This window comes from Plodia interpunctella, chromosome 8, assembly GCF_027563975.2.
Source record: "Plodia interpunctella isolate USDA-ARS_2022_Savannah chromosome 8, ilPloInte3.2, whole genome shotgun sequence".
Lineage (NCBI taxonomy): Eukaryota > Metazoa > Arthropoda > Insecta > Lepidoptera > Pyralidae > Plodia > Plodia interpunctella.
This window is the reverse complement of record NC_071301.1, coordinates 5,131,432-5,154,743: the sequence shown is the minus strand read 5'-3', so window position 1 is coordinate 5,154,743 and position 23,312 is coordinate 5,131,432. Positions and strand designations below refer to the sequence as shown.

General features: G+C 34.1%; 5 protein-coding genes across 7 annotated transcripts; 1 reads left to right on the top strand and 4 right to left on the bottom strand.

The window, feature by feature from the left end:
* Window positions 1-54: 54 nt before the first annotated feature.
* On the bottom strand, window positions 55-3,958 carry LOC128671887 (uncharacterized protein). Of its 2 annotated transcripts, XM_053748710.2 has the most exons (8): window positions 3,894-3,958; window positions 3,199-3,414; window positions 2,707-2,952; window positions 1,749-1,928; window positions 1,296-1,583; window positions 1,075-1,153; window positions 834-972; window positions 55-617 (listed from the first exon to the last, which is right to left on the bottom strand). In XM_053748710.2, the coding sequence occupies exons 2-8, from the start codon at window positions 3,265-3,267 to the stop codon at window positions 245-247; spliced, it is 1,374 nt and encodes a 457-aa protein (XP_053604685.1). In that variant the 5' UTR covers window positions 3,268-3,414; window positions 3,894-3,958; the 3' UTR covers window positions 55-244. The 2 variants fall into 2 exon arrangements, with proteins under 2 accessions (XP_053604685.1, XP_053604684.1); XM_053748709.1 differs by lacking the exon at window positions 3,894-3,958 and having other exon boundaries at window positions 3,199-3,827.
* Window positions 3,959-4,530: 572 nt separating this feature from the next.
* Window positions 4,531-13,820, top strand: Girdin (girdin). Of its 2 annotated transcripts, XM_053748481.1 has the most exons (8): window positions 4,531-4,612; window positions 4,788-4,952; window positions 5,954-6,370; window positions 8,067-8,347; window positions 8,715-8,885; window positions 9,270-9,486; window positions 9,574-12,181; window positions 12,377-13,820. In XM_053748481.1, exons 2-8 carry the CDS (start codon window positions 4,896-4,898, stop codon window positions 12,670-12,672), a joined length of 4,047 nt encoding a protein of 1,348 aa, XP_053604456.1. In that variant the 5' UTR covers window positions 4,531-4,612; window positions 4,788-4,895; the 3' UTR covers window positions 12,673-13,820. The 2 variants fall into 2 exon arrangements, with proteins under 2 accessions (XP_053604456.1, XP_053604455.1); XM_053748480.1 differs by lacking the exon at window positions 4,531-4,612 and having other exon boundaries at window positions 4,681-4,952.
* A 468-nt stretch (window positions 13,821-14,288) lies between these two features.
* LOC135309774 (uncharacterized) lies at window positions 14,289-15,614 on the bottom strand. Its single transcript, XM_064436128.1, has 2 exons — window positions 15,417-15,614; window positions 14,289-14,873 (listed from the first exon to the last, which is right to left on the bottom strand). Exons 1-2 carry the CDS (start codon window positions 15,612-15,614, stop codon window positions 14,289-14,291), a joined length of 783 nt encoding a protein of 260 aa, XP_064292198.1.
* Window positions 15,615-17,678: 2,064 nt separating this feature from the next.
* On the bottom strand, window positions 17,679-20,381 carry Tasp1 (Taspase 1). The gene is made up of 4 exons (XM_053748482.1): window positions 20,066-20,381; window positions 19,866-19,994; window positions 18,782-19,596; window positions 17,679-18,582 (listed from the first exon to the last, which is right to left on the bottom strand). The coding sequence occupies exons 1-4, from the start codon at window positions 20,091-20,093 to the stop codon at window positions 18,439-18,441; spliced, it is 1,116 nt and encodes a 371-aa protein (XP_053604457.1). The 5' UTR covers window positions 20,094-20,381; the 3' UTR covers window positions 17,679-18,438.
* Window positions 20,382-21,647: 1,266 nt separating this feature from the next.
* LOC128671850 (uncharacterized protein) lies at window positions 21,648-23,007 on the bottom strand. The gene is made up of 2 exons (XM_053748658.2): window positions 22,674-23,007; window positions 21,648-22,004 (listed from the first exon to the last, which is right to left on the bottom strand). The coding sequence occupies exons 1-2, from the start codon at window positions 22,807-22,809 to the stop codon at window positions 21,838-21,840; spliced, it is 303 nt and encodes a 100-aa protein (XP_053604633.1). The 5' UTR covers window positions 22,810-23,007; the 3' UTR covers window positions 21,648-21,837.
* Between the last annotated feature and the right edge of the window lie 305 nt (window positions 23,008-23,312).

Sequence of the window (23,312 nt, the reverse complement as noted above, 5' to 3'; positions counted from 1 at the left end):
GAAAGCTGAGGATAGGCCACAGTGACGTCCAGACTATATAACGAACAAACAACATTTTGCATAAACATATTTATTTCATTCAAATTGTATAATGTCATAATTACACCTACATAAAATATCTTTGAACAAATATAAACAATGACTAGACAATATAATAGACTAGAAAATTCTTTGGAATGATTGTGTAATAACTTATGATATATTAATTCTAGCATTCAACAGCCATGTTTAATGTTCCCAAACTTTAGTTTGCAGTTTTTAATTCAGCCAAAGCTTCTTTCACTAGTTCTTCAAGCTCTACTGGTAAAACTGTCATGGAGTTTTCATTTAGACCACTAAATTGATAATTCTCATCAGAATTACTTCTACTTTCTCCAGAAGAATTATCACTATTATCTTTTATCACATCATCATCAATATCAGAGAACCTCTTGATGTTGTCCGAGCTGTCTTGAGATCTGACGTTTTTTTCTTTGGTTTCATCAGATTTAATGGAGACAGTGTCAGGAAGAAATTCTTCGAGCAACATCTGAGACGGGAATATTGGAATGTACTTCTGTCCATTGCACCAACTCTCTAACGTCTTTTCCAATTCAGTTATTCTGTTTGCTAATATTCTGAAATTTTATAAGACGAATAAAAAACACCTGTCGTTTTCTACCAAATAATAAACTAAATAATGCATGATCAGAATAAATTTCTTTCTGTTTTGTAACTCTTTCAAATAAAAATACCTATTAAAAAATAATTTGATAATTTATAATAATTTGACATTACTATATTAGCTATAATATAGTGTAAACACATAGCAAAATAATGATTGTGACACATACTGATTTGTTTTCCTTTGGTGTTGCAAGGCTATTGATTTGTCATTGAGAGCTTCAAATAATCCAAGACATATTGACTTTAGTTCTGTGGCCGAACTTCTTTTCATTCCTGTCTTTGAATTTACATCCAAAAATTCCCTTACTGAAAAAAGTGCATGCATAAATTTTAATAACAATAGCTGCAACAATCCTTCATATAGCAAAAATAATTCATATAGATATCTAACAGTTATCACAAACTTACATTGTTTCTGTGTCATCACATCAGTAAATCCTTTTTTCAGATTCAAAGAATCATTTTTATGTCTATTATCAAGCAGTGTCTGAAATGAAACAAACTGATTGCTTATCATTTCCTCTCTATTAACAAAATGAATGGAATTTGTATGTAGATATTCTATAATAGATATATACATCATAAATTAAATTAATCTACACTACATAATGAAAACAAACAGAAGTTACCTTGTATTTTGTTAAAGTCCTCTTTATAATCTCCTTTTCCACTTGCAACTGTGTGATTCTCTCATGGAGATATTTATTTTCCATGACTACAGCATCAATATCTACTATTGGCTTTGGAGGGTCGACATTACTATCATTATCATTAGACTGTGGCTTGACTCTATTTGACAGGATATAGCTAATCTGTTGGTTTAATCGTTGTACTTTGTTTTTGTAGTAGTCACGGTCAGAATATAATTCTTCTTTTTCATCTAATGTTGCTCGATAGTCTAACTGGAGTTGTTGAAACTGAAATTCATGTTTGCAGGAGTTTGGAGTATAAATCACATCTTGATGCTACTAAATGCATAGCAATGCATAATTCACTAAGAAGTTCACAACAAATTGATAATACTTGTACTATAGCAAGCATAAAAATGCTTCTTTTAATGATGTAAGAAAACATAACTGTACCTTCTTCTGGAATTTTTCCAATTCTTGCACAAGCTGCTCGTAGTCTTTGTTAGAACAGGAGAGGTTTGCAAATGTCTTATTGTTTCCCTGGAGGTCCTCTAATGTAGTATCTTTCAACTGTTTCCTTAGAGCCACAATATCACCAGTGGCCTCCTCTAACTTACTGCGCAACATTTCCACCTGAAAAATGTTTTGATATGTTTACATACTTATCCTTCTTTTTTGTTTTTTTTTCTTCTAAATTTTTGACAAGGCACTTTGTGTGACTATGTCAGCCTCATGGGGGATCTCTAATATAAACTTATCTAGCTTTCATAATGCTTGTCCACAAGATATGAATGGGTTTAGTTTATTTACTTATCCTTGATATTATAAAATAAAGACCTCTGCAGCATTGTGTCGTTGCTCGCAATAAACTCAAAAATGACTGCATGGCTGCATTTTTGAGGAAGGATTAATTTATTATGTACTAGCTACTAAAACTAAAACCTCAATAAATTATACAACTAAACCTTCCTCAGGTATCACTATTTATTAAATAAACCCGCATCAAAATCCGTTCTGTAGTTTTAAAGATCTAAGCTACATAGGGACAGACAGTGGAAATTGACTTTGTTTTATACTATGTAGTGATTTACAAAAGTAAATGTGGGATGGGCCATTAGTCCATAAAAAAGCTTTGTGGGGTGGATGTATGACTAGAGATAGGAGTATGGAGAGAAAATACAGTTTACACAATTCCTAACAATCAGGCAAAGCAAGTTAGTTGATGAATAAATAGGAATAGACTCACAGAATAATAAATAAACATCAAATCTCAATATCCTGGAACTTAAAAATCAATTAAGAATTGAGAAAATCACATCAAATTGATAAAAATAAGCTGTTGACATTGCATTTAGAAATTATAGTTAATTGTAGTTACTAGTTGATCACATTAATTAAAAGAAGAAGTTACCTCTAACTTAAGTATAGTATTATGGTCGCGTGTTTTAGTCAGCAAGTCTCCCCCGCTGATAGTATTAGTAGGCATGAATCTGTACACTCCATTGTTTTCTGGTTGGCTATCAGTAATTTTTTTACACTTTAACTGTTCCACAAGGAGCTTATAGCGGTCTCTTTCCATGCTACACTTGTCTAACTCCTTGCTCATTATCAGTAGAGCATCCACTTTACTTTGAAGCTTGCTTTTTAGAACTGAATTCTGTAACAGAAAAACGTATTTTTAAAATAGCACAGACTTAAAGAATGTAAGATTTTAGTCTCTACATATCCCCATAGGAAACAAGTGTCATAATATATGTATGTAAACTAAAAGTTAAGCAAAGTTCTCACATTGTAGATCAATTAATTGTTTCCTAAAATAATATAATAGTTTCTCACTTTAAATATTCTGTAGAGCAGCTAAAGCTCAAACAATAACTGTCAGGGAAATTGTTGTAATTATTACCTCGAGAACATAGTCATCCAGCTGTTGGTCTTGAAATTTTACTTTGGTATTTGAAGTTTTGTTGAACATTGTTGTTCTGATGATGACGACGCAGAAATTATTATTATATTATATATTTTATTAACATCAGAATAGGATTAAACACTAAATCATACTAGGTTTATGATTGTTGTATTTCTCCTGATTTGTCTCCTGATGATCACCTGGTGCAAAGTCCTACAAAGGTACTACAATCTTACTCTAGTTCATGAGTTGCTTTAAAACATATGCAGATAAATAAAAAATATTGATTGTTTTGTCTCCTTTTCTCGTATGAACTTAGTTCTTGCTTGCCATCGTCTGAAGCTGCTCCTGTAGTATGTCACTAGGTTTATTGCTATAGTCGTTAATATTTACTATACAGTAAACAAAAAAATATTTTATTGATTATTTTGCTTCGTCTTCAAAAATCTAAAAACTTTGGTGTAGTAGGCCAGTAAACACCAACACTCTAAAATACAATTTGCCTCACAGAGTACTTCGATTTCCCTATGTCACTGTCATTCAACAAGTCAACAACTGACATGATATTAAAAAAAAAAGTACCTAGGTACCAAAAATTTATTTCGATGTAACCAGGTTAATTGGTCTGTGATTTCGACGTACCTAGGTAGTAGGTATACCTCAAATCAAAATATTTTTACTATAGGGCTTACCGCGAGCACATGCAACTCAAAGAGTAAAATAATACCGTACAACCATACCGCGAAAGTAGTCCCGCAGACTTAGCTACTGTCGCTGCAAACAACAATGTGGCTTATCTGTTAATGATAGTTCCTGATATTGCCACGGTCTCTATTTAATATTTTATTGCAACCAAAGAAATAATAATATTGGACAAATAATTTAATAATAAATGCCTACTGAATATGAGAATAAATAAAGTCTGATCCCTTTAAATTTTCTCTAAATACCATGTCAAACAAGAAATAACAAAACGGCAACACCTTGAAAGTTTGACAGTTCATTGACACATAGGGATGAGTGAGTGAAGGATAATTAACGTTTATTTATTAAAAAATCTCCCAACGTTTATCTACAACTGCAATATTACCTTTTCTAAATTCATTCTGATGTACATTAAAAGTATTCACAAAAGGTACTTTTACAAGATATAATTACCTAAATGACAAAATAGCAAAAATGTGACATTTAACAAAAACTGACTTTTAATTTCAAATATTTGTTATTAAAAATTTTCCATGAAAACAAAAACAAAGGGGTAATTTCGAAAAAACTGTCTTGACAAAAACCAATATTGGCGGGAACAAGTTATCTCTGCATTAGGTATAAATTAGCTCGCATTTAAGTAGGATATGAGTAGCACTCGCACCCTATTAAAAAACTTCTTTCAACCATACCACTAAAATGCAAGGTCAACAGATATTACCAAATGCTTGATTAAAATTCTTGTTATCGAATTTTAATATTAAGGCTGTGTGCTGCGAGCGGTTGGCGTGGCACATCACTAGCTAGAAATAGTGTCAAGTTGTTCAGAGTCGTGTTGTGTGGTTTGGTTACGGTTTCCGCAGTTTCTTTGTATTTTGCAGATGTTGAATAGAATCTGCACTCGTTTCGACATTGAACATTTATTTGATGCCATGCGCCCAGTTCAGGATCCAAGAAGTCGGTTCCGCTCATCCTAACATTTGGCAAGGATGGCCGCGTCGGCCTCTGAAATTGAAGACTTCTTAAGTGGGCCCCTAGTTTCGTGGGTGAGTGATCAGTGATCCGTGCATCTGTTTTTATTACTTCTCTGAGTAAGAATGAAGCGTGAGACAAAATATATAGCCGTCTGTGAGCCGTTCCGTATGAATGAACGTGTGATTTTATTATTACTACCTACTTGTACAGACTAGGAAATCACAATTAATTTGACGTATTCAACGTCTTCAAAACATACGCTTGAGTAGATCCAAAATGTTGTGTTGTTTGTGTTTGTTTTAATTATCTACTCCACACTTAGTTTGCTTGTATAAAAAAAATTACCAGCCTTTGTTTATGTAATAAAATTTCAGTGACTCTATCATTTCTGCCATTAGGACTGCATTTTGATAATTGTCAATTTGCGCTATTTTTCCTAAAGTCCCCTGAACACTGTGAGTAGATAATGGCCTGCTCAACAAATAATTGTATGTTATAATTCAAAAAATAGCCAATGATTGAAGAAGGTTGTTTGTCTTTCTGCAAAATCCTTTACATGTTAATTATAGTTTATATCAATAATTATTATAATATATTAATTTTATAATTGTAATTAATCTTTTATATTCAATAAAGCAAAATTCAATCTCTTATAAAAAATATAATAAAAAATATAGAAAAAAATATCATCAAAATATATAATCACATAAGCAATATTGATAAAACATAGTTAATATTATATCTGCTTCAAATACCATTTACTAGATGATAAATCAAACTGTTTATGGGCTGTTTAGTTACTAGAAATTCTAGAAAACATATTTATTTTGTTTATTAAATTAATCTAGTCAGAAGAAGTAATTTACTTGTTAAAAAAACTTTGTGAATGTTATAAGTACTATACATGCTTTTCAGCAGCTTGATGTATGTAGTAAACTATTTTTTTTATTTTAGATCCTTTGTAAGGCTTTTTGTTTCTATTATTTCATATACATTCTATAGATTTTCCAAACAGTCATTTCATTGTGTTTATAATTATTTAAGAATCCACTGAAGATCCTTTTTATTACAGCTGAAGTCATGTCTACCCAATCCAGACCTTGTCACAGAATATCATTCCCTTTTCGATGGGGAGATTCTGCATCAACTATACCTCCAGATAGACCCAGAACCATCTTTCCACATTACAAAATTGGCTGGTTTAGAAGACCAAGCTCTCATATTGGGACGAGTTAAAAACTTTGATGCTATAGTAAAAAATGTAAAAGCTTTATATGAAGAGGAATTGGGCATGACCCTGTTGGTGGTACCAGAATGCATCTGTATGGGGAAAGCTCCTGAATCCCGGGAAGGCCTAGAGAATATGAAACTTCTGATACTGTTACTGCTCGGAGCAGCTGTTCAGTGCCCAAATAAGGAGCTTTTCATAACTCGAATTAAGGAGTTGGATGTGGAATTACAGCATAACATTGTGGAATGTATCAAGCAGGTATGTTTATTTATTTTACTGTTATCAATAAGCCCACCATACCATACAGCTTCGACCTTTTGAAATCTTTATTAAATAAAACTGTTATAGTTATTTTAATTGTTCATGTAAATTGTCGAAATATATACATTTTTGCAGGTAGTTGTTATTTGTGTGTCTAAAAATAAAAAAACTTTACACAACAATTTACAAATATCTAATTAAACTTCTATCAAGACAAGAACCATTAAATATAGTCATCATATTTTTCACATGTTTATTACATAGTTGTATGAATGAAATGAAAGAAAGCTTTAACTCATTTATCCCGTCACTCATTAACGAATGATACACAACATGTGCGCCACAGTGGCGTATCTACCGGAGGGCTAGACAAAGCCGTCCACCAGGGCGTCCTATCCTTATCCTTACATATTATAAAACAAAGTTCACTGTCGCGTCTGTCGGTTCGCGATAAATTCAAAAACTGATGCATGGATTTTCATGCCTTTTACCAATAGATAGTGTATTATAAGCGATAAAATTCACTGAGTATGAGTGAATATGTAAGAATGTTTATTTAGAGCCCCACAATTTTTTTGCCCCAGTCATATGGTCACCTTATCAACGCCACTGGCGCCACAATAACCGTTTCATGAGCTTTCCACGCGCATTGTACTACAACAGATAAAAGTGTGAACCGGCGAACCATTAGAAAGATAAAACGACACCGTAAGTTTTTGTGTAAAGATATGCAATGGTTGCGTGGCGTAATGTTTAACGCGAATTCATGCGTACTCGTCGCAAAATGCCGAAATCATAGATGACACTAGAAAATTTACTTGCTAATTTAATAAACCAATAAATTTTTGTATATTCTAATATTTGGGATTACTTGGTGATTTTAAATAATTATTTAAATCTTGTTGAATTCACGAAATAATTGGCGTGCAAACAACAAACTCTACTTCGGTAGAGTTTTTGACGATTAATAATCTATTTATTTATATATTCATAGAACTACATTAATTAATCTGAACTCTATGTAAGGTGGTTTTTACGGTTACCATTGTTTTATCATTTGTGTGTGGAGCGAATAACGATGCACCTAGGTGACTCATTTGTACTCCCGTTCTGTTGTTTCTCGTAACTTAATGTACCATTGATGTTTAAGGCTCGCCGTGTGCTGTGTCCAATGGCCTTGTCCGCATTGAGGTGTCAAAATGTCGTAACCATTTTTGGTCCATAATTATCTTACGGTTTACCAAAGCGACGTCACAACGAAACGTTGCTAATTTGTTTAGGCTCTTTACCTGATTACAAAGGTTACGATTTGAGGCAGTGGGAAAATAGCTAGTAATTTGTTAACAGTTGTGATTCAAAAGCATTTTTGAGTAAAAAATGTCCCGGGCGTTGAGGAAGTCTTATTAGCTATTCAATTATTTCCATGGAATATTCGGGCGTAATAAAGAAACAAATAAAATTACTTTGCGGCGAGTCTCAAAACTCTTGCTGGAATAGCTAAAAATATAAAAATACCTACCGATTTTTTTTCTTTTACATATTCTTATTTAATGTATTTAGCTTTCTTATTAATATAGAATGTAATTATACAAACTAAAAGAAAAGAGTAAACGGAGGATAGTGAGACACTTCGTATAGTTATTAGTTCGATTGTTCAACCATACACCGATAAAACGGAACTATTTCCCATCAGGTAACCGACATGCAAACCGTAGTACTGACACCGGACGCGATCGACCTATTTCAATCGCCGACTATGTTCAACCACATGCGTCGACTGGCGAAAGAGCGGGACCATTACTTGTTGAACTGGGCTTCCCTGGTTCTGAACGAGGGTCTGTGTGACAGCGAAAATGAGAAGCAGAATAAGAGTCGGTCTACGCAGAATGTCAGTCAGAATAACGGGGAAAGTCAACATTTGGCGGTGGAGCTCGCGGACTGGAAGTCGAGGCTGCGGAAACAGAGACAGGAACTGTTAGTACATTGATATAGTTTAGTAGGCAAATATAGATATATTTTGTTATAGTTTGTTACATTTCTGTAATAAAGTTAAATACTTTTGCGCAAGTTTACTGATAAAGCTCGAAGCAAAGTATAAAGTCCATGTTCATAATAATGAAGTATGATCTTTTGTAATGTGTTTTATTTAAAAAAATAAAGGTCAGCAAGATTACGAAATAAAACTTAAAACGACTACCTACCTATTTAAAAAAAATGCTTTACATATCAATGTAATCTACTGAGTTGAAAAATTAATCCAGGCAATATGCCCTCATCAAGCCCTCACATTTTCGCTCAAAGGGTGTACTACTACTGTCAGATATCTCAATTTGATTTTCAGAGAGGAAAAGTCTGAACAGCTGTCAGAATGTCGAGAGGAATTGGAGCACACAAAATTGGTATTGAATAAACTTCGCGCCGATAGCCAAGAGTGGTTCAACGAGGCTAGGAAATCTTCGGCGTATCGGGACGAAGTCGATGCACTCCGGGAGAAGGCGGATAGGTGTGATAGGTAACTACAACTTCTTTTATAAATCTATGTAACAGTTGTTTTAAGTTTATCCCTAGGACTGGATTAACCATTAGACAGAGCAAGCAATTGCCCGCGAGTGGACAAAAATAATGGTTTGTTGCCTCTGAATTCTGATACACTACTCTTGAAAAGTTAATAAAATACCAGAATACATGGACAAGAAATAAATAAAATTAAATAGAGGTGGGTGGCGTACACGAAGGGAGGCCATGTTCAGTACTAGGCAGAAAGGGGCTGAAATGATGATGATCATCAAATTTCCAAAAGGTGGCCTGAGGAAGCGTTGCCTAGGACCCCATATGGTTAATTCGGGCCTGTTCATCGGATTGTATCTTAAAAAGAAGTATTTTTGTTTAATTGTAGATTAGAGCAAGAGATGCAACGATATCGCGATCGTCTTGCTGACGCGGAGTATTACAAGACCAGAGTGACAGAGCTGAGAGAGGACAATAAAGCCCTCATGGAGACCAGAGATGCCTTAGAGGAGCAACTTCAGAGGGCGCGGAAGAGAGCGGATCAGTGTCTCACGCTGGAGGCTGCTATGATCAAGTTAAAGAGGGAAGCCAACGATATCGCTTTGGTTCGTAATATTTACTTTATTAATACGGACCAATATATAAACATTAAAAGTGGAAATATCCAATTAAATTTTTGACTTGTTTTTCAGGAAAGGGATGCAGATCAGCAAAAGATACAGGAATTAATTGAAGAAAACAATCATTTACAATATATCACAAAATCTGTGTTAAGTGAGAGCAATAACAGCAATTTGGATACTGACAATGAAGGTGAGAGCACCCTGGAATCCGGTGAAAATAGTTTATCTGAGCAGCTAACTAGCAATGCTCAAGCAAGAGCTTTAAAACTTGAATTAGAAAATAAGAGGTTATTGTCCACCATTGATAACTTGAGAGAACAGTCTATATTGGAAAGTGGTGATAAAATATTGGAATTAGAGAAAGAAAAGAAGAAACTAAGTTTGAAATGTGAACAATTACAAGAGAATTGCAATCGATTAATGCAGCAAAATTCAGAATTGGAAGATGTTTTTAAAAATGCTTTAGAAGAGAATAGAAAATTACAAGACTCGTTGGATAGCCAAAAGGCGTTCATAGATCGCCAGTCCATCGATAGAGATTCGGAGAAGAATAAACTACAGGACTTTGAAAAGCATTTAGAATCTTTAACCAAAGACAAGCAGCGAATTCAGATGCTATGTGATTCGATACAGAGAAGAGCCGATGATTTGGAAAAAACATTAGACGCGAGAACGAAGGAATTAAACATGTTGAAACCAGAAGCTGAAAAAGTAACCGCATTGATAATACAAACTGAAGAACTCAAAACTAAGTTAACGTACAGCGAAAAAGAAGCGCATAATTTGCAAAGGGAAGTAAATAAGTTACGAGAAGCAATAGAAGAAAAGGATGTTACACTTGATAAAGTAACTACAGAGATTGAATTAAAGAAAAAAGAAATTGAAAGGCTTGTCAGAGAAGTTGAAATTGGCCAAACAACAATTCATAAACTTCAAGATTTAGACCAAAAAACTCAAGAATTAAAGTCACAAAAGAAAGTTGATTCAGAAACTATACAGACGTTACAAAAGGACTTAATATCTGAAAAAGTTAATTTCGATAGATTAAGAAACTGCATGGAAAAAATTGGGATCAATGTTTCTGAAATAATTTCTAAGGAAGTAAGTGTGGAAGATTTACTAGAAAAAATTATCACAAATAATGATCATGAAGGGTTAATATCTGAAATAGCTGCTAAAGCTAACTTGATGAAGTTGGTTCCATGTAGTTGTGATCTCAAAGAGAAATTGGATGACATTAATGACATATTGGTCAACCCACAAATAGAGCAGTTGACTAGCGATTTAGCAGCACTTCAAGCATCTCTAGAGAATAGTCAAGCTGAAAATGCAAAACTACAAGTTAATGTAGCCACATTAAATTCTCAGAATGGGTCTTTGATATCCCAACAAATGACATTACAACTTGCTAATAGTCAATTAGCTGCAGAAAAAGAAGAAGTCATAAAACAGTTAGAAGTGTTGAAAGATAAACAAGACAATTTGTTGAGAGATCAGGTCGCTTTACAGACTCTTCATGAACAATTGAATAGTGAATATGAATTGTTACTAAGTGAAAGAGAACCGGTCAAAATTGCTCTTAGAGATATCAAACTAGAAAATAGAGAATTGAAAGAAAAATTGGAAATTTGCGAAAAAAGAATAACAGATTTTGAACTGGAAAGAGAAAATCTGAAAATAGAATCACGAAATTTAACAAATCTTAGGGCTGAACACTCGAAATTAAAGGACGATTTTAGGAATCTTTTTACAGCAAGTGACAGGCTCAAAAATGAGTACCGAAATATGCAAGAAGAATATAGAAATCTTAGAAGTGAAGTTGCACAACTCAAATTGAGAAATACTGAAATATCTGGGGAAATGAACACTAAGTTAGAAATAATAACGAGCATGGAGTTAGAAATAAATAAGACAAATCAACATTGTGAAATGCTTGTGCAAATGAACAAAAGTTTGGATGCAGATAGGCGATCTTTGATGGATCATGTATCTCAGCTTTTAACTCAGTATCATGAATTGCTAGCACATTCATTGAAGGACAAACAGCATTATCACGAAGAAGAAAAGATGTTTGCCGACAAAGTAAATGCTCTGTGCCGACAGAAAGAAAAACTAGAAGAGAAGATAATGGAACATTATAAAAAGCTTGATAATTGTACCACTAAAAGACGTGGCTTCGGTGCTTCCTTCGTTAAAAAAGTGCGTAAAGCGGGTACAGATTTGATAAATAAAGTTCCATCTAGAAATAACAAAAGGATAGAAGATGCAAGTCGATCAAAGTCACAGTTAACACTAGCTGGGTCAGAATCCGGGGAGTCTGATCCGGGCAGCCAAGATATTGAAAAGATATCCAAAATATCCGATCAGGACCCCGGATCTTCCAATCCAAGTGTGGAATCCCCCAGGCATAGTTCAGATTCTAGTTTTAGTAGAAGATTTGACGACAAACTGTTGAAGAAATCCGACAATACAGATATTAGTGGATCTATACCTAGCTTAGATTCGAAGCCGAATGAAAATAATTTCGTGAGACGACTGTCGACCACATCGATGCACAGCGGCGGCGGAGACGATGCCCTTATTAGAGCTTCACTGAGGAGGCGACCGCACAAAAATGTGCCATCTTCACATCGCAACAGCTATCAAGGGCTGGAAGGCGACACGGGACTGCCAGTAGGTAAGGATCAAGACATTCTCTCCTTGGCTCTCTTCTACTCTATATCAGAAATGATTTACTAGATGTATCATTCTTATTCTTTTGTTAAAGCGAATGTGCAGTGCCTAGACAAATCATTACATGGTTTTAGGTGCCATAGTGATTAAATTGTATTTATGTTGTGTTAACAAATAAATATACATTTTTCTATTTTAGTATCTACACCTTCTCCGGTGTTCGGCACAGCGGGCACGCGGCGCACCGTGTACGTGGCAGACGACAACCCGGACGTGACGCTGAACAGCAAACCGCAGAGCACCCCGATCAAGGAGAACCCCACGTACTTGGTGTACAATCGCATTTCGACAGTGATCGGCGACGGCGCTCGCCAGACGCTGGGCGACGACCCTCCGCCCGACGACACCAGACACGACAGAAGGGCCCCCAGCCGCAACGAGAAATCTGACAACTCAAAGGAGTCCGCTATTTGGTATGAGTATGGTTGTGTGTGATATGTTTCGCCGATACTTATTTAGGTGCGAACGCTCGGTCAGACTGATGAGTTGCCTTTTCAATTTTGATATTATCTTTACCATTTATGAAGTGATGAATTTAATGTGATCGGAATGTTGAATATATTGGCAGTTATATTTGAATAATAATGTGATTGAATAATGTATAGTAATTACAGTATTAGCTTGGCATTTAATTCGAGTTCTATTTTTATAACCGCAATTTTAACTGCGACCTTTTTTCGGTCTAATTTTGTCTTTTTGTTTTAATTATGTTCTATGCAAAAAGACAAGTTATACATTTAAGTTTTATCAAATTAACTTTTCATATAAAATCGATGGCTTGAAAATATTTGTATTCATTATAAAATATTGTTAAAGTAAGCATAGTTAGTTTGTTCTACATTAAACTTCCATAAAATATTTGTGTCTATCAAAATATAGCAGCATAAAACACAATTTATGTTTATAATTCAATCGCAACTTAGAATACAAACTAACCCTGTTAATTATAAAAAACTTAGAACATACTTTAAGCTAAAATATTTTGTCTCTTTCTGTCAATTTCAAATGTATAAAGTGCAACAGTGACAAGACATATTAATAGGTAAAACAATAAAATACAATGCAATTTAATTATGATATAATTTAAAACAATTATTGTATGATTCAGTCTAGTGTTTATACAATAACCCACATAATGCGTGGCACATGCTATTAGAAACACTTTCTCTTTGTCTAGCTAGAGATAGTTCAATATTGACTGACTTCCAGTTATTCATCGTGGCTTTTAGTGTTATGAATATCACGAAGACAATTAGATAATAGCTTGAACATAAGAAATAGGCTACTTTCCAGCAAGTCAAATCAGAAACATTTCTAATGTCAAATACAATAAGTAATTCTTGGAACTTGAATTATTGAAGTCACGATTAGTGAAAATAATTACTAATATAAAAGAACAAAAAAAATCAATCCAAGTCTAATAGCCAATTGGGTCCATGGCCATGACACGTAAAGTTACCTTTATCTCTCTGTTACATCTTTGTGATTTTTTTATTATACGTTATACATATAACTAATTTTATAATAATAAATGGCTCTATACTTAACTGTCGTGTTTAATACGATTGCTGTTATAGTAGAACCGCCTAAATGAGTCCTCGCCCGCGGAGTACAAGGGGCGCGGGGGTACGACGACGAAGGGGAACGAAAGAGGTGCGGGCGGCGGTCGAGCGTAGCGTGTAATACAAGAGGCGAAATGTTACTGGACATTTCTTGAGATATGTGAAGTCATAGTGGTTAGCGGCAAACAGGTGAAGATTTTTATTAAAAAATTAATAATGGCTATACAAAATTTGAATGAAACAACTGTAAACTATACAACGTGTTCCTTTTGTTATCCCATATCTCCATGGTATCAACGAGACCACGTACATGAATTAAATAGCATAAGCATTTTTCGATTATTGTTATTTTCAAATTTTTATTTTTCATACAAAACAATTCGATAAAAATGTGATTTTATGATATATAGGTATGATATGTAGGTAAAAAAAAGGTAATAAAGTTATGTATGTAATATTTATTTATGCAAAATTTATCAAAATTATAAATCAATCACTTATGTCCATAATATCAGTATCACTGGAACTTGATTCTTCACTTTCGAAACAGCCATCATCAGAATCATCAGAATCGTCTTGCACATTAATAATAAAATCAACAACTTCATCTAGTGCTCCATCATGTTTGCAATATTCGTCTTCGATTTTAATCACGTGTTTAACACAATTCTCCCATTTCTCTTTGGGATATTCAGCAAATAATCTCTCTAATATTTCTTTTTTCTGGTCCAAATTAGAGTCGATACTTTTTTGTGCTAATTGTCCTTTGATATCACCCCAGACCAACTCAATGGGGTTCAGGTCTGGGTGATATGGAGGCAAACGCAATACTTCGTGTCCGTTTCTTTTCAATACCTCGTCAATTTTGTAAATATCTTCTGTGAAATGGCTTTTAATTAATTTATATAAGTCATCTTTTCTAAGTTTTTCATCAAAAGGCACGTTATGTCGTCGTAGCCATTCTTGCATAGTTGGCTTGGTAGAAGCCATAGTTGGCTTTTTCTCTTCTCGAACCGAATGATAAGCTGCGTTGTCCATTACTATGACAGAATTTTGCGGTATATTAGGCATGAGCTTTTCATTTATCCATTTACTGAAATTTGCGAAATTCATAGAATCGTGATAATCACCTGTTTTACATTTGGATTTGAATATCACAAGGGCTCCGTCTACAAATCCAATTTGACCTCCACAATGTACGATGATCAAACGGTCCCCTTTACCAATATGAGATAGAACGCCAAGTTCATCCTTTGATTGCCAACATTTTGAAACGTTATGAGACGCGTTTACATAAGTTTCGTCAAGGTATAAAATATGTCTTCTTTCTCTACGATATTTTTTAATAGTATTTAGGTATTTCCACCTCCACGATGTGATATTTGGCTGTTCGATAAGGAGTTTCCTTTTAGATCCGCATTTCTTAAATTTAAAACCTAGATCATGTAATAATAGCCTTAAATATTCCCTGCCGCAGTGTAATATATTCTCTTCTCTAAGTACAGCGTTCAAAGTTTTCAGAGTAGGTATTTTTTTGAAAATTGTGTAAAACTGAGTGACTTTTCTTCTTACCACTCCTTTTGTGAAATCGTCTATTTCCACTCTTTTTCTACGAACCTGTTTTGGTTTTCTTGGTGATTTAAATCTCTCGTTGTCATTTAATGCTTTCCCTTGTTGTACAATTCTAGATACAGTCTTTTCTGATAATCCAGTAACTTCTGCTACAGTTTTATTTAAAGGTATATCTTGTTTATATTCATCAGAATTTGGGTCGAGTTTCTTTTTTCTAAAATATTCATATACGTTAAACGCCATTTGTTTGCACTGACTATTAATTCTATGTCCGAAAACATTTCGACTCATCTTGAGAATGTAATCTCATGTATAACTTTCACAAGGCGTCCGCAACTGTCAACACGTGTGATCGCTAACCGCGTAGCGAGCGAACTGAGTTTTTACAAGAATGCGCCCGCCGCCCGCACCTCTCTCGGTCCCCTTTGTCGTCGTACCCCCGCGCCCCTTGTACTCCGCGGGCGAGGACTCATTTAGGCGGTTCTACTATAGTATTATATACTCTCTAATGTATTGTCCTTATATTGTGGCCTGTATACGGCACATATCTTCTTTTATGAGCAACTGCGAATTTGTTAACAAAATAGCTAATGGGCTATAAAACTTTCAATGATGCAAAATTAAATACACATAATTTTTGGGCGAGTCCTACAGTTTCTTATTACTTTTTTTAAATAGCAAGTAAGGCTATTTCTATTAAGCATTTTAGAATAAATGAAATATTTACTTACCAAATGGACATGTCAACCTGGCCAAAGTGTCGCATACCATGACTTATACAGGTGATTTCTGGTACTGAACAACTTTTCGTATGGAAGAAAAAAAAATTGCATTTTCCACAACTTAGGTATGTAATTTTGTATAGAACATCTGGTCTCTTTCGCGATTCGGAGTTACTCCCATACTAAAAGTTGTTCAGAATCATGGACTGAGCATATAGATAAAATATTGTCAATATATAAAAAGTCACCCTGTATTAACCTCAAGGTGTCCTCATGTGGCAGACTGTACTTGAACGTAAATATTATTTAGAATTCTTAAATCTTGGTCAACTAACCTATTCGCCAATCTTTGAGATCTATCCGGATTATAGGGTGGATGACTAAATTTTATTTTGGTAACTGGAAGGCCTTATGATTAGAAACACCATTGAAAAATTACTGTGATAATGACAATGTTTTCAAAGATATGACAAAAATAAAATTGACTCGTCCAAACGCTCTATACTAAATGTTACTCTTAACATGACGTCACGATTACGATTGAGAAATATCTTAGCGAAAAAAGCTATGTTTGATCGATAGTTAGTACCTTAATTATTGCGTTTATGGCGATGGCTTCTTAATGAAAGTTGTTTCAAAATTTTAGTATGATGGTTGAGTTTATTTTTAAAATGTCATTATTATATTAAATGGACTTTCCAACCAACATTTAACCTTCGTATTGTCACGCCTGTTTCCCAAGGGGGTAGGTAGAGACAAAATTAAGATATTTTGACAATAACTTTCTAACATTTCATAATATACTTAATCTATACTCTTTGCACTGCTTAAGCATATTTTCATATATCTCTAATCACGCTTTTTTGTTGATTGGATGAAATCTTTCGTAAACCATATTTGAGGCTATACAATAAAATATAAATCGGATTACAATGTGTGTGATGTTTAAATACGATAGACACCAAATTTATTTTGGAGAGGTACCAGTGTACCAGGCCTTGCCAGTGATTCTGTGACTTAATTTAATTTATTTTTAAGTTTTCAATACCAGTATACAAGTAATTGATTATCCTGAAGCATAATTAATATTTGTACAAATATCTTTATTTATTATTGATTATGTACTGAATACGTAATTTTTCATATTTGTCGACGTTAGTTGTAGGACTTCTTAGTTATAATTTTGTTCAGTACAAACTTAAGGTTTACTTAGTTTTCTGTTTTTATTTGTTGTATTAAGACCAAAATGTAAAATCTGTTTTTTCTTCATTATTTCTGCAATATTAAGTGGCTTTTGAAGTGTTTATTTTGACTCATTGCAATCAAGCACCATTGCAGTTACAAAGATATTGAATGCAAATTACAAAAAAAATATGGTACTAAAGGTATGGTGCTCTTCAGATTGATTTCCTCATATGAATTTTTTTTTTCAATAAAAAATACTCGTTGCTTTTGTGACAACTTGTTATTTTAAGGATTTTTCGTTATAAGCATTGTAGTTATGTACAATAATTATTAGCCTCTCACCGAATTTATATAATAGCACTTGACATAAATACAGGACATTTCGAAATAAAATCATGACTAAGATCAAATTGTTTTATTTTTCGCATTTCACACAAGAAAAACAAAAATTGATCATTTGTCTTTCTCTCTTCATTTCAGTCAGAAATCCTTTGGACGTACCTAGATACGAATTACAATTCGACCATATTAGTCCTATACTATTCAGACGCAGAGAATTCTAACTTCAAAAGATTTATTTTCTTCTGTCTGCCAAAGGAAGACCATCAATCAATCAATGAATATATTTAAAATCCATCTAAGCTATCTGAATTCAAGTGTACTTCAGAATTTTCAGATAAGGTCAATTTAATTGTGTACAAAAAAAGAAATATACCTTTAAACATAGAACCTCTTCCTTTTTTTATTGAAGTCTGGTCAAATTAAATTCCACATACTCAATTCCCTAGTGTAACACATTATGAAATTCATAGTTTAATCTAGAAAATATTCAAAAACATGTGTCTAGTAATATACATATCTAAAGATTAATATCTAATTTGACGTCACAAAATTAAGCCTTCGAACCTCTTATGGCTGACGTTATTTATCATGAAATTTATTTTAAAATACTACACACTCTTAGAAGCCTACACTTACTGGATTCAAAACACTGATCAAACCTCTTGCTCAGTCTGTCAGCAGCATATCCTTATCTACTTTGTAATCAAATTGTTTTATACAATGTGCATTGATATAATGAAGTTATAACATTTTGAAAAGTTAATACTTGGCTGATTTTAATCTAAACAATTTAGTAAATTAGTAGTTACTAAACTTAATCAAAGAGATCCATTGCAGTTTGTTTCAGTCTTAATTTCCCATGTCACAACTGGGCATGGTTGAATGGGAATTGTGAATGATTGTCCAGACACCACTGCCTTCCGTCCTGGCTCCACTTTAGGGGGCAGGTGTGAAATAATACACTGTGGAGCAATAATTACATAGATAAAAAAAGTGAGTCTGAGTTTGCTTCAAAAATTTTTTTTTGGTAAGTAATTGCCTAACTCAAAATTTAAAAACTTTGTCATGGAAACTTTAGTTACTGAAATGGGGTTCATTATAAAAAATTGAATAGGTATTCAGTTAATAGCGAATATATAATAGGTATGCAAAAATAATTACCTTGGGTTTAGCACTCTCTGTTGACATATACCCAATACACATAGTCTGTGTTGTGTGTCCCCATAATAATTCTCCCTCTCCTGTTTCTGAATCAAATTTCAAAGCTAATGCACCACCTAGACGCTCTGGGACATCCCATAAGAATGGAGACTCAATAAAATTATCTTTAAAACATTTGTCAAGTCCCAATGTAGGAGAGGATGATAGTAAGCTTTCTGCAGCATTCTTTGCCAGTTCTGTCCGAATCAAATGTTCACCACAGCCTGAGGTACAAGCAGCTACCGATGGCTTTGTTCCATCTCTACTCATCACTGCCCATACACCACTTCCAAAAGAGGCTGCCTGGCCAACTCTTCCCTCATGCTTCAAAGACACACCACCTGAACTGGCTCCTGAAGCTACAACACCATTTGAATCTACACAAATAGCTCCAACGGTATCCAAGGGACTAAACTTTATATCATTCTGTAAGGAATATCTCTTTAACTTCCTCTTGCAATGTTTGTAATTACGAAATGAACGAGCTGTGATCATTTTTCTATCATCAACAATTTCCAAACCCATTCTTTCTGCCCAGGATTTGGCCCCATTTCCTGTAAGAATGCATGGTGGCACACGGCCAAGAGATAAATTATCACATTGTTTTTTACACAGGTGTTTAGCTAAAGTAATTGGATTCCAAACATTAGAGACTGCTCCACAGGCACCAAAATGCAAAGTTTGACCATTCATTAGTGAAGCATCGCATTCCACTAATCCATTCCAGCTCAAATTTGATCCATAGCCAGCATTGGTTAATGGGCTGTTCTCCAATTCTGAAATGAAATATGTAATAGTGTCTATAGTTTGTATTCTTCATCTTTTGGAGTGTTATATTTAAGGTGCCTATAGGCATCTGACATGACTTTATGACTACCAACAAGTTTTAATATTATATAAGACACACCTAGTTACCATAGTGCAACCCACTACTATAATGGTTTTGCTTCACATTTGCAATGTGCTACCCAAACTAGAACCAAACAATTATTATTTTTCCTATATTTGAACTAACTTGTTTCATATAGATTTTTTTTAAATATACCTATTATAGCTTTTTCAACAGCATCTATGGCATTTCCTCCAGTTTTCAAAGCTTCAGAGGCCTTACGGCATGCTAGGTAACATGTCTTTTGATACTCTTTCTTCAAAGAATCACTATGGTACCCTGCGCCTAAAAAAGGAATTATGAATTAATAGAATTTTAAAATCGACCATTATACATACATAGAAAAAATACCTCACCACAATGAACGGCAATAAAGCCATTCATTTTCCCAGATGTTTATCGTAAGTAAACAAAATCGATCAATTTAATCTCTGCCTACCCCCAAGGGAAACATGCGTGATAACAATATGTACGATTGTATGGTATCGAACACCTAACCATCACAACACAACTTTTAACACAAACTGAAATTCATCTGACTTTCGCTATTCAAACACTCTTTTCTCGTGAAGCAAGCAAGATGGGATCACAGGATAGGATTTATTTTGCTCAAGGATTTTGTTTGTAGTTTGATTTGGTTGTCAGTGTTATGTTTGTTGTGTCAACGTCAACTTCAGTCAATTCTGGTAGTCAGGAAGGCAGTAGTGTTACCAACCGGGTCAGCACCCGGTTGGTGGTTACATTACAGCTAATGTAAAAGGGAGTATTACTGCGCATTTATCCCGCCAGATTACAACACTGTATGTCGGGTACACAAAAGCTTTGCCGCCTTTTGCTATGTCGATTAAAACGTCGTACGAACGTATCCTTTCATTATGTAAGCATTCGTTTGTGAAAATATACACCAATGTAGCATATTCGGGTGCCGAAATATTGAGAAGTATCGTTTTCCTTAAGATAAAAAATACTTCGAAAACTGTGGAATAAGTCTCACGTTGGAAAATTTTCGAGTCAGTAAACGGTCGAAAAGAAGCTCGGAACACTTCACACGTGAAGACTTATTATAATATGGATTTCATACAGGTAAGATCTTCAGTCAAAATCAAGTTTATATCAGTTTATTAGAACGTTGACCAAATAATGCAGAACATAACCTAAAATAGTGTAATTATTTTCAGGATAATCCACTAAATCCTTCCTTTTTCCTTTAAACTCGCACAAGATTGCGTAGAGTATTTTTGGTTGTAAATCTGCAACAATATTGAAAATTGGCTCTTTTTGCCTCCATTAGCAATATTTGTGTACCTTAGTTGTACTAGTAGCGCCATCTGCGCTGAGCTTTGCGTAATATCAAAAAGTTACATTTTAGTGTAAAAATTACTCTTTTGTTTTTACAGTGGAAATAGATGATTGTAGGTTATAAATAAATTACTTGAAATTAATAATTATTATTTATTTTAAGCTAAAACATGTTTCGTCCACAGGTTTTGTCACTATCGCAGTTTACAATATTTGGGATTGGCGAAGTGCTTTAATTTTTTATGATTTTTTCTTTAATAGGTTATCTTTTGGGCCCTCAGGTTACTTATTAAAGTTATAATATTAACTTTGATAGAAGTGACCGAAAAGTTACAAAGGTAATTTTCTGGCAACTCAGACATGGTTTTGTCAAACAGAACTGTCAAGTGACTGACTTTGGCAGATTTTTTTTGTAGTCAAGCAAGAGATGTACAGAGAAAACTTCTTGAAGGGACAAAATATGACGATATTAGTGATGCAAAAAATCAACTACCCGGGAACTTTCAACGAAAAGGCTGTCTAATCCCTTTGATATAATAATAAAATAATAGGTACCAAATTTAGAATACTACCTACCTTATGGAAGTATAATACCTATGTAGATTGAGATTTCTTAACTGGAATCACATTAAAACATGATTGACTAAATAGAAATATTTATTTATGGTATGTACTTTAAAAATAACAATAGTGCTCGTAAAATATAGACATTAATTAAGTCTAACTTGTTTTTACATTTGTTTATAATGAATGAACATTTTGTGTTGATGTAGTTTCTAAGTGTTTGGAATAGGGAGGTAGACAAACAATATTTTTGGTTGCAAAAAATCTAAAAATTATTTTTTCCCGTCGTCATCAATACACCAACTACAAGAGCAGTAATAGTGAACCCTTGGGCTACAATTCTAAGACGCATCATTTGTTGTGACATTCTTGTTTTTCCAGTTCTAAAACTCCATAGACCATATGACAATGCTCCTACTGTAGCTGCACATCCTGAAAAATAAATCATTACATAAACATGACTTTACATTTTTATGAGAGTAGATAACAAAATTTTATATTAATGACTATTCAAAGATCCTCATTATAATAGAAACACCAGAGAAAAAGTGACTGGGATAATGACAAAGCTTTTAAAGATGATGTGTATGTATGTTTGTTACTCCTTCACGCAAAACCTAATAGCCCGATTGTCATGAAATTTGGAACACGGGTTGAATATAACCTGGAATACATTTTATCCAGAAATTCACACGGGAGCGATGGCCGGGGCCGCAGCTAGTACTCTTTTTTTTCTTTACAATTTTCTGACCTTGTCACTAGAATCAAGAAAAATGTAAGTATTTGCCAAGCTAGATTGTTCATACATTTTACATTTCTATAAATGGTATCTAACATAGTGTCATAAATATATGTCCATAATGGTGGTGGTGTAGTGGTGAAGATGCCCGACTGTTCATTGAAAGGTCCCAGGTTCGAATCCTACTTGTGCCACATGAGTTTATACACCAATCAGATTCGTGTATAATTTTTTTCATCGATCTCTACTTGCTTCCTGTGAAGGAAAACATAATTGCACTTACCACAATATACGAAATTCTTCTATTTCTATCTACTATCTATTTTCTAAATTAATTATATAAGACCGTAAAGATAATATACCTATTGGCACAAACGGATTTTCGGTAAACTTTCGTTCAAACTTTTCCTTATTCGTTTCAATATGAACAGCTGCAACTCCCATATCACGACGTAGTTGCACCCAGTCTAAGTCTGTCGGTTCCTCTTCTGTAGACATCGTAGATAGGTATATAATTTATCACACTTTGTTACAACAACAACAATTTCCTCACGAATTACAGAACAATATTGAGTGAGAGACTGGTTGCAGTGCAGGGAAGAGAAGGTACCTGCCCTGCCGCCTGGCCTGCCCAATTCCTTCTTTCTTTCTTTCTTTCTTTCTTTCTTTCGAGTTTGTCAATTTTTTAGAGACGATGACAGCTGCAGTGACAATGACATAAAATTTGCTTGCGGCAATGGCATAGGCATCTAGATCGTGCCATGTTCAACAACTTCCCAAGAGATTTTAAACTCTAACGCAAAAATAAAGGTATTCATTATTATGTCTCTGTAATTCATGTGTAAATATTAGTAATGATCATGTAGTTTTTTAGACAGAGAAAGCTATAGTCATATTTTCCATTTCGCTAATACAAGAAAAGAAATGAGACACGAGTCATGGATTTTGTAAGTACTTGTACATAGTAATTCCATGGACAGAACAGAGCACTGACGTAAAGG

Bases quoted from the DNA above. Each gene is read 5' to 3' on its own strand.
- LOC135309774 (XM_064436128.1), bottom strand. From the start codon at position 15,614: ATGGCGTTTAACGTATATGAATATTTTAGAAAAAAGAAACTCGACCCA. The intron at 14,874-15,416 runs GTTCGTAGAAAA...ATAAATGAAAAG, and splicing joins CACCAAGAAAACCAAAACAG to CTCATGCCTAATATACCGCA.
- Tasp1 (XM_053748482.1), bottom strand. From the start codon at position 20,093: ATGAATGGCTTTATTGCCGTTCATTGTG. The intron at 19,597-19,865 runs GTATATTTAAAA...ATTTCATTTCAG, and splicing joins TGTTGAAAAAGCTATAATAG to AATTGGAGAACAGCCCATTA. The intron at 18,583-18,781 runs GTAATTATTTTT...ATTGCTCCACAG, and splicing joins CAGAGAGTGCTAAACCCAAG to TGTATTATTTCACACCTGCC.
- LOC128671887 (XM_053748710.2), bottom strand. From the start codon at position 3,267: ATGTTCAACAAAACTTCAAATACCAAAGTAAAATTTCAAGACCAACAG. The intron at 2,953-3,198 runs GTAATAATTACA...TTTCTGTTACAG, and splicing joins TGGATGACTATGTTCTCGAG to AATTCAGTTCTAAAAAGCAA. The intron at 1,154-1,295 runs GTAACTTCTGTT...GTTTCATTTCAG, and splicing joins GGACTTTAACAAAATACAAG to ACACTGCTTGATAATAGACA.
- LOC128671850 (XM_053748658.2), bottom strand. From the start codon at position 22,809: ATGTCTACAGAAGAGGAACCGACAGACTTAGACTGGGTGCAACTACGT. The intron at 22,005-22,673 runs GTATATTATCTT...TTTATTTTTCAG, and splicing joins AAATCCGTTTGTGCCAATAG to GATGTGCAGCTACAGTAGGA.
- Girdin (XM_053748481.1), top strand. From the start codon at position 4,896: ATGGCCGCGTCGGCCTCTGAAATTGAAGACTTCTTAAGTGGGCCCCTA. The intron at 4,953-5,953 runs GTGAGTGATCAG...TTTTTATTACAG, and splicing joins GTGGGCCCCTAGTTTCGTGG to CTGAAGTCATGTCTACCCAA. The intron at 8,348-8,714 runs GTTAGTACATTG...TTTGATTTTCAG, and splicing joins CGGAAACAGAGACAGGAACT to AGAGGAAAAGTCTGAACAGC.